Here is a 9,949-nt window from a genome sequence, read left to right as displayed (position 1 = left end):
CTTCCTTTTGTCGGAATCCTTGAACTACAAGCCTAGATTTGTATTTTCCACCAGGTTTTCGTGTCATTATCCATTTATTTCCTAATGCTTTGCAGCCAGGTGGTAAATCTGTTATGTACCTTGCATAATTTTGCATGATAGAATCAAATTCACTTCTGACAGCTTCGTTCCAAAATGGAGCTTCTGGTGAAGCCATGGCTTTTGCCAAAGTTTTCGGAACATTTTCTATTAAAAATGCCATTAGGAAATCTTCACCAAAAGATTTTTCCTTTCGAGCTCTTTTGCACCTTCGAGGTTCATGTTTTTCTTCATTTTATGAAATATCATTTATAGAAATCTCGATGTTTGTCTCAGTTTCTGAGTTCTTTTCGTTGTCTCTTTCTTCTTGAGTTCGTTTGAACCTTGTTTTTCCTTATATGGAAAAATATTTTCGAAAAAAGATGCATTTCTTGATTCCATGACTGTTTTTTCATGAATGTCTGATATTTCAGATTTATGTACCAGAAATCGATAAGCATTACTGTTATGTGCATATCTGATGAAGATGCAATCCACTGTTTTAGGTCCAATAGTGACCTTTTTTGGTGGCGGTGCCGCAACTTTTGCCAAGCACCCCCACACTTTGAGGTATTTATACGAAAGTAAGTTACCTTTCCATAATTCATATGTTTTTCCAGTTACTTTGTGTGGTGTTGAGGATATAATTAGTGGTAAGCAACGCTTCCCCCCCACATGTTCTTGGGTAACCTAGATTCCTGCAACATTGCATTCATCATCTCTTTTAGAGTTCGATTTTTGCGTTCAGCAACTCCATTAGATTCTGGTGAGTAAGGAGCTGTAGTTTGATGGATTATTCCATGTTCTTTACAGAATGCATTGAATGGACCATCGTACTCGCCTCCTCTGTCGCTTCTAACTACTTTAATAGTTGTTTTAAGCTGATTTTCGACCTCGAGTTTAAATTCTTTAAAATTTTCTAAGGTTTCGTCTTTACTATGTAATAAAAATACATAGCAATATTTTGTGCAGTTATCTATTAAGGTCACAAAGTACTTTTTTCCACCTAAAGTTTGTATGTATATTACATCACATAAATTGGTGTGAATTAAATCTAGAGGTTTATTAGTTCTTTCAACACGAGGTGATGGCGTTTTTGTGACCTTAGCCTGTACGCATACTTCAAATTTTTTTTTACTTGTTTTGCATTTAAGAATTAGATTTAAATTCATTAATCTTTGTATAGATTTGTAGTTTACATGGCCTAATCTTTCATGCCATATATTCAAAGACTCAACCAAATATGCAACTAGCTCTTTCTTATTCATTGAAACTTTTGGAGCTACAACTTTCGGAGGGACTGTCATTACATTCAACTTGACAAGTCCACCCTTAACATACCCTCTTCCCAAATACATCTCATTCTTCCTAATCATGTGCTTGTCCGCCTCAAAACTTGTGGCAAATCCATTCTTGCTGAGCAAGGTTCCCGAGACCAGGTTCTTCCTCATGTCAGGCACATGCTTCACATTCGTCAGAGTGACCTCATGTCCAGATGTCATCTTCAAAATCACATTGTCGCGTCCTTCAATCTTGGAGACTGCAGTGTTCCCCATCCTGAGCTTCTCTTGTTCAGCACCTATTCCTTGGTGCAAATGTGGGTGGTTGCACCTGTGTCATACCACCATTCCTTGGGGTTGTTGCTTTCAACCATGTTGGCTTCAGTTCCCACAGCAACGAGATCCTCCTCTGTGAGATTTGCCTGAGCCTTCTCATCCTTGATATTTTTGCGACACTCAACAGTCTTGTGCCCCACTTTGTGGCAGTAGTGACATTTCCCCTTGAACTTCTCCACATTCGCATTGATCTCAATTCCTTTGTTCTTGAAGTTTTTTCCAGAAGCCTTCAAGGCTGCAGCAGTTTTGGAAGGCTTGGCAACTTTGTGCTCGGCCATGTTGACACTATGCTCCTTAGCAGTGACCTTGTCAGCAGTTTGGTTTCTGGATTCCATCTGAAGCCTCATGATAAGCTCCTCGAGCCCCATCTTCTTCTTCTTGTGCTTCAAGTAGTTCTTGAAATCCGCATAGCTTGGAGGAAGCTTTTCAATGAAGCTGGGAGTTGTGAATGTCTCGCAGATGGACATCCCTTCAGCAGCGATTTCATGGTAAATGAGCTGAAACGCTTCCACCTGATCCATGATGGGTTTTGAATCCACCATTTTGAAGTCGTGGAATTTTGAGACCACATACTTCTGGCAGCCAGCGTCCTCACCTCGTTACTTCTTGTCCTGTGATCTCCATAGCTCTTTCGCCGTGGGGATCTCCCAGTAGACCCGGTACAATGGGTCAATGAGACGACCCACCGAATAGGCTACGGCGAGTGGTTTCATCAGTAGCATTTCCCGCAGGGAGGATAGTGCTTGTTGTTGATGCTGTGATGTTTCCAACGTTTGTCACGGTTGCATCAGTTGCTGCAACGTTGAGTGGAGTCTGATTGACATTTGTGGTGTCAATGGGGGTGTTGTTATCGTTTGTCATTGTTTTTCCTATAGAGAAAACCATGAAGGCGAATCAGTACTCCATTCAACAAATAATATATTATTTTAAAGAAAAATAATAGTTTAAAATTGATGGTCATTTTTGGTGTTTGAACCAAATCATATCGATATTAGTCTGGAAAAACCGTTTCGCAAACTCGCTTAGAGAAGCATTTGCAGCAACCGTTTTGTATAGACTTAGAATGTTTCATAATCTCGCTTAAGGAAGCGGTTATGGAAACGATTCATATTTTTTTTTTAAGAATAGTATATCAAAACTTTTCGAGATAATGCTAGAAAGCAATCCGCAAATCGTTATGAAATACATAGGAAACGTTTCGCGGAAGAGCTATAAAGCAATTCGAAAACACGTTTACAAAAGAACAAATAAACGTTTCGCGGATAAGCAAAGAGCAAATCGCAAACATCGTTTTGAACGAAACAAGAAAAGGTTTATATGAATCGCATATCAGCAAACAGAACGTTTCGCGGAAATGCTACATAGCAAATCGCAAACAGCGTTCTAAAAACCGTTAACAAATCTTTGTTGAACCGTTTTTCAGTCCGATTAAATTGCAAACAGCGTTCTAAAAATCGTTAACAAATCTCTGTTGAACCGTTTTTCAATCCGATTAAACGATTTAAATAGAAAGCGAAATTAGAGTTAAGATTGTAGAAGTCGGATAACCAGACTGAGATAAACGATATAACAAAAATAATACGTTAAGGAAATCGACGATTTGTAAAGCGAATACAAGAACGATAAGAAATCGTATTCGCAAATAAACATTGAGTCGAGATGTAATCTCTTTCCTTAACTCTAAATATTTGCTCCGTTAGTGAGACGGTACTGTACGAATATCGAGTCCCAAGATACAACCATGGTAGACGATTACGCTTCACTCGTGAATTGCCCTATCGAACTATAAATCTACGAAACACTCTCGAACTATAGACTTACGCTAAGGGATTTTCGCTGTTGGATTTTTGATACGGGAAAAGTTAAGAAATGAAGAAGGAAGAGAGTCGATATATAAAGAGGAAACGAGGAGCGGTTTTTCGAAACTGTTGCCAACGTTTTCCAAAAATCTCTCAAAGATCTCGGAGTGGAACGTTGAACAACTTTCTCCGCAAGTTTCTCTCTTGTTGACTCGGTTCTGATCCATTTAGAACAGATAAACTTCGTGTCGTTTTTAGACAAACTACATGTCGTTTATACACAAATGTCATGCTGTTTTTTAGAAATTTTTAGAAATGAAATGGCAAAAAACATTGAGCTTAACTCTGGCCCAACACCGAGCCGGACGGCGGCGGCACGAGCGTGGAGAGCCATTTCTTCCTCTGAACCGTTTGAAACAAGGTAAGTGTAGTAGCTTGTATATACAACTCATCCTCAGCTCTCGTAAGCGATGTGGGATGTTTCCCAGTCCTTCATTAACTTACTTATGCCATTAGGCTTTGATTACATTGGCCCATTGGCCCATTTCTTTTCACACTTTAATTAAACCCATTTGGTTTAAATGGATCCAACAGATATAACTATTGAGTCATTGCCTTTGTTGAAGAGAGATATGTAATTGTCTCTTCCACAATCTACGTAGGCTGTAGAATTAACTTGCATAACATTATGCTGGTCTCTATTGTAGTTGAAAACTGTTTGAGAAGAGAGACAGATTTAGCAAGGTGGGTGTTGGAAACAATGGTTCACATGTAAGGGATGGGACTGTAACTTAAACTCTACTATATTGTGTAGGAATTAGAAATTTTACCTAAGACATCGCCGACATGAAACTCTCTTCCCTGTGTCCAGTTGGTATAGTTTGTGTAAAGTTCCCAACCAGAGCTGTCGCCAACTATATGGTTTGATCCATCGGATTTTAGCATGAATGACGACAGCAAGAACATGATCAAGCTGGAGAGCCATCTTTGCGGATGAAGCATTGTCATCTCTTTGCCTTTGTTTTCTCTACTTTTTTTTCCAAAATTCAGTCAAGGTTTATAGCAGTAAGCATAGGTGGGTGGGAAGGTCATGACATTGTTGTGTTTACTAGATTCGTTACTTAGTCATGTAAACCATACTTTTTTTTCATAGTCTACTAATACAACAAAGAATAGAGTAATTAGGCAAGTTGAATCATTAGACTGCACTTTGAGAAGAGGTCGTCATTGTTCAACCACTTGCATCCAGTTTTCTCTTCGGTTTTGTTCTCCTTCTTCTTGGCATTATGTTTATCCAGACCAAAGCAGCCGGCTGAGACCTTATCGTAGACTACGGGCTCAAGGTTCCATGATGCATGTGATATAGAATTTGGAAGGCAGATTATGTGGATTGACGAAGTCCCTAAATCATCGTCTTCATTAACGTTTGTATATTGTCATTAACTTCTGTAGATTCTAGACTTGTTCATCACTCTGTTCTCTCTGTATATAAACAGAGTTCCATTATCAATAATAATTATCATTCATACCAATCTAATAGCCTGAAGTGAATAGATATGGTTCTTGGAGAATGCTGACCTTGCTTTTTGGCGAATAAACAGACGTTAATTTAAACTCTATGATACGAAACATTCTAACCAATTGAACTATAGTTGGCGCATCCAATCATAACAAATATCCGTCACTTGGCATTTCAATAATTATGGTACGTTAAAATCAGTGTTCTAAAATACGGTTTAGTCGACGTTTAGGCACTATACGGTAGCCAACCGTACTATTTTTATATTATACAGTGTTTTATGCAGATTTATATAATTCGAGCGAATAATAGCGTTTAGGCGGACATTATCCGGTATACGCGGACGTCTAAAGAGATTTTAAGCATTAATATTCAAAAATAAACTATTAATATAATTATTATATTATATTAATGTTATTATTTATATTACTTCTACTTATTTTATGTATTTATATGATTATAGATATTATTATAATTGTTGCAAAATCATTTTAAATTTATCATCTTTATATATCTATTATTTAAAATGACTTTAATTTTTATAATTTAAAACTATTTATATAGAGAAAAAGACAAAAATAGCACTAAATCAAGTTTATGTTCCCAAACTAGCACTCAAGGTCAATAGTCACAAAAATAGCATTTAATGTTTTATCAAAAGTCACAAACTTAGGGTTTAGAGTTAAAGGGTGGGGTTTAGGATTTAGGGTTTAGGGTTTAGGGTTTAGAGTTTAGGGTTTAGAGTTGAGAAATGAGGTTTTGGGGATAAGATTTCAAATTTTGAAAAATAAAAAAATTAAAATTTTCAAAGGATAAACTTAGAAAGGTTCTATTTTGGTCATTTTAGTTTTTGAGTGCTATTTTTGTGATATAAACTTAGAAAGGTGCTATTTTTGAGATTTGCCCATTTATATATGTTAAACTATATACTTATACATAAAAGTGGATTTAAAATATATTTATGTTCAGTTTAAAAAAAATAATAATGTATATATTAATCATATACTTATATTTCGTGTAAAAGTATATATCCGTATATATCCCGTTTAGGCGTTCGTATATACGGCTAGACGTTATACTGTCATCTAACACGTAATGAACCGCCTAGCACGTTTTAGAACACTGGTTAGAATAGTAGTTGTAACAGAGCCCGCCTTGACCACAAGCTGGTCAAGCATGGGGTCGAGGGCCGGTAGGTTTATAAATACTGTAGGGGCCGAAAGAGAAATTTCGTTTCTGGTCTTACAAAACTATGTATTGAAAACATGGCGGACTGTTGGAGTGTTGGTAGTAGGAGCAAAGTCTGGACCCAGTTCACGTGGCTTTTGGTGTGAAAGGTATGACTTTCAACTTTCAACTTTCAACTTTCAACTTTCAAGGACATACCAAGGAGGGTTCAATAATTCAAAAGGATTTGCTTTCATTTTCTTCAGAAACGCGGCTTTGTTTATTCACTCATATTCGTTATTGTTCCTCTCAAAAATAATCTACTTCTTATCCTAAAAACAATACACAAGAAGAAAATTTCCTAAAATATCATATTTAAAAATAAAATAATAATACTCATATTTATAACTGAATAATTAATTAAATATATTAGTAGTTTAAAAAAAAATGTAAACTATGTAAACAATAAATTATACAATATATATATATATATATATATTATATTTAGGTTTAGTGAACTTAAGATCTAGTATTGAGAAGTGGAATTAAAATTTTGATTTATCGTTTATGGTAATTTAGCTTTTTTTTGAAATTTTACTGTCATTGGTGTGATTTATGTGAAACGATAATATTTTAAAATTAACACAAATTGGAGCTTCTTAAGGTTTTCCCTCTTCCAACCTTTTTGCTTGACTTTTTCTTTTTGGTAAAATCCTTTTTTTTTGCTTGACTTATTAAAGAAACCCTTTGAAGTTTCGTTGATGGGTATCCTTGCACAAAGATCCAATATGTTACGTTATTTTCAATTTGACGAATCAAGCTTCCTGCAACCTTCCATGTTTTAAAAATTTTTTTTGCAAACATCCATGTTTTCGTTGTCTTTATAAAACTAACAAAGTCTTAATGAGCTAAACCCAAAAACTCAGTCTCTGTCCTCTCTTTCATTGTTTTGCTTCTTTGTCACGCTTACCCTAGGCTTTTGGGGGTATTCAGCTTCTCGTTCTTGATCTTGCAGAATGATTTCCCCAAACGAAAACGACCAAGTTTCCATTCCAGAAGCAACATCTCGTGCTCACACCGGGGCTTTCAATTTCAAGAACCGTAGCGTTTCCCTCTCAAATTCAACTTATTACATTGATGGATGTGACAAGTCAAAGGTGGCTTTGGGCTACACAGTCCCAATTCGAACACAGAGAAGACCACCTGGTCCTCTTTACTCTACTCTCAGACCTGAGTCTCTCCTTCCTCCATCTATTGAACCTCCTGATTCCTCCTCTACCGTTGATGTTCGATCTGAAGACGAATCCGTCGTGAAAAATGCAAATATCTTGACATCTGGACAACTAGGGATGTGTAATGAACCTTACTGTACCACTTGTCCTTCTTACTACAGCCACCAATCTGCTAATTTTCATACTTCCAAAGTTTCTGACTCCAGGGTATGTATGTATGTATGTATATTAATGCTTCTACTTAGCTTGAGGACCAAGTAAGTGTTAGACATAACTGATATGAATGTTATTTTTTCTTGTTTAGTTCCACACTGCTCTGTATGATGATGCTAGAGGTTGGGCTAAGCGATTTGCTTCCTCTGTTCGTAGATGCGTGCCTGGAATCATGAATCCTCATTCCAAATTCGTTCAAGTCTGGACTAGATTCTTAGCCTTTTCATGCTTGATGGCTATTTTTATAGATCCCACCTTCGTCTTCCTCTTATTAATCCGACATGTATGCTTCCTTCCTCTTCCACTATCAGTTTCTTGTTTGACTGTATCTTTTTTTCTTGAGTTTAAGATTACTGCAGGACAACAAATGTATAGAGATTGATTGGACAAAGACTACCGTACTGGTGTCTCTTAGGAGTATGTTTGATCTTATTTTCTTTATTAACATTCTGCTTCAGGTGTGTCTCCTTTGCACTTGTCTCCTGTGTAAGAAATGATTTGCTTTAATTATTCTTCTTGTCATATTTGTCGCAGTTTCGAATGGCCTATGTAGCTCCTGAGTCTAGAATAGTTGGTGCTGGCCAGTTAGTTGATCATCCAAGAAAAATTGCTCGTAATTACTTGCGAGGCAAATTTTTTCTTGATTTGTTCATAGTGTTACCCATTCCACAGGTTTTGTACTCTCAACCCTTGAAATGTTTCTTTGAGTTTTGTCAACTCGGAGATGTTTCTTTTTCTTACATTATATTTCACCTTTGTGTTTCAGATAATGACATTATCGATATTACCAGCACACTTAGGCACATCCACAGCAGGATTTGAGAGAAACATTACACGCAGCATATTTATAGTACAATACATTCCAAAGTTATATAGGCTTCTTCCTCTTCTTGCTGGCCAAACACCGACAGGCTTCATATTTGAGTCGGCTTGGGCCAGCTTTGTTATTAATCTTCTAACCTTCATGCTTGCTGGTCATGCTGTTGGATCTTGCTGGTATTTTTCAGGAATTGAGGTATATAAGTCAGTTTTTTAAGAAATACTTTATGTATGTTTTCAAAACTCCGAGTAGTTTTACTGATTCTTCTCTCTCTCTTTTTGGTTTTTTTCCAGAGAGTAAAAAAGTGTCTGTTGTATGCGGCTTGGAATAACTCGGTAGATGAACGTAGGAACCTTATAGATTGTGCTCGTGGGAACATGTACGCATCTGCGTCACTACGAGCTCTCTGGAGAGATAGTGACAGTGTCAATGCTTGTTTTCAAGAGAGTGGCTTTTCGTATGGCATCTATGCGAAGGCAGTCAATCTTACTAGTCATTCTAGTATCTTCACACGATTCAGTTACTCTCTGTTTTGGGGATTCCAGGTAACTTAGGCTCTATTAGGTTGATTGATGTTCAAACTATTTAGTCTCTTAAATCACTCTTAGCTAATGTGAAACTGTTTTTGCAACTCTGTAAGCAAATAAGCACGCTTGCTGGAAACCTATCACCAAGTTACTCAGTGGGGGAGGTTTTCTTTACAATGGGCATCACTGGACTAGGCCTTTTGCTTTTTGCGAGGCTCATTGGTAATATGCACAACTTCCTTCAAGCTCTTGATCGAAGGTATACCTACTCCATCAATTATGTTTCAAAAGAAAAACATTTGATCCACCAAGTGAGATTGATGATTTGTGCTTGTCTTTTTTTAGGAGGATGGAAATGATGCTTAGACGGCGTGACGTGGAGCAGTGGATGAGCCATAGACTGTTGCCAGAAGATATAAGAAAGTCTGTGCAGCTTTGCATCTCATTTGAATTAGTCTTTTTGGTCATACATTTCAGGCTATGTAATGGGACGGTCGATAGAACTAACTCAGTAGTTTGTTCAAAAAAATGCAGGAGGGTGCGAGAGGCAGAGCGGTTCAACTGGGCAGCGACTAGAGGAGTTAACGAGGAATTGCTCTTTGAGAATATGCCTGAAGACCTCCGGAGAGATATAAAACGTCATCTCTTCAAATTTCTCAAGAAGGTAATAAGCATAATACATTGCACTAGAACAAAATCCATTTCCTTCTGTATAGTTTTTTGTTGATATGCCTTGAATCTGGATGTTACATCTAGACGATGGATGTTACATCATGTACATCATACCGACTCGGTTGCATCAAGAGCGTTGCATCAAGATATTATGGATGTTACATTTGATCGTGGGCTTAAGCCCATGAGTCCGTTTAGTCTAGGGTTTTAGATGCGAGATGTTACTATATATATCTTGTATTCGAAGTAACCCTAAACTTGCACTCTGTAAACTCAATATCGCCTCCAATAATAAGATCTCTCTTTGCCCGTGGACGTAGCCAAGTT

General features: G+C 37.1%; 1 protein-coding gene across 1 annotated transcript in view; it reads left to right on the top strand.

Moving 5' to 3' along the window:
- The first annotated feature begins 7,013 nt into the window (after window positions 1-7,013).
- The window catches only part of LOC106326537 (putative cyclic nucleotide-gated ion channel 19), a 7,687-nt gene continuing 4,751 nt past the window's right edge, over window positions 7,014-9,949 (top strand). The window contains exons 1-9 of the mRNA XM_013764496.1: window positions 7,014-7,597; window positions 7,695-7,886; window positions 7,963-8,061; window positions 8,138-8,275; window positions 8,370-8,618; window positions 8,717-8,968; window positions 9,064-9,209; window positions 9,296-9,373; window positions 9,485-9,614. Coding sequence (XP_013619950.1) covers window positions 7,175-7,597; window positions 7,695-7,886; window positions 7,963-8,061; window positions 8,138-8,275; window positions 8,370-8,618; window positions 8,717-8,968; window positions 9,064-9,209; window positions 9,296-9,373; window positions 9,485-9,614 — 1,707 coding nt within the window. The 5' untranslated portion in view covers window positions 7,014-7,174. The remainder of the gene's footprint in view (window positions 7,598-7,694; window positions 7,887-7,962; window positions 8,062-8,137; window positions 8,276-8,369; window positions 8,619-8,716; window positions 8,969-9,063; window positions 9,210-9,295; window positions 9,374-9,484; window positions 9,615-9,949) is intronic.

Source organism: Brassica oleracea, chromosome C1 (genome assembly GCF_000695525.1).
Source record: "Brassica oleracea var. oleracea cultivar TO1000 chromosome C1, BOL, whole genome shotgun sequence".
NCBI lineage: Eukaryota > Viridiplantae > Streptophyta > Magnoliopsida > Brassicales > Brassicaceae > Brassica > Brassica oleracea.
Note: the sequence above shows the minus strand (reverse complement) of the source record. Positions and strands in the feature narration are given on the sequence as shown.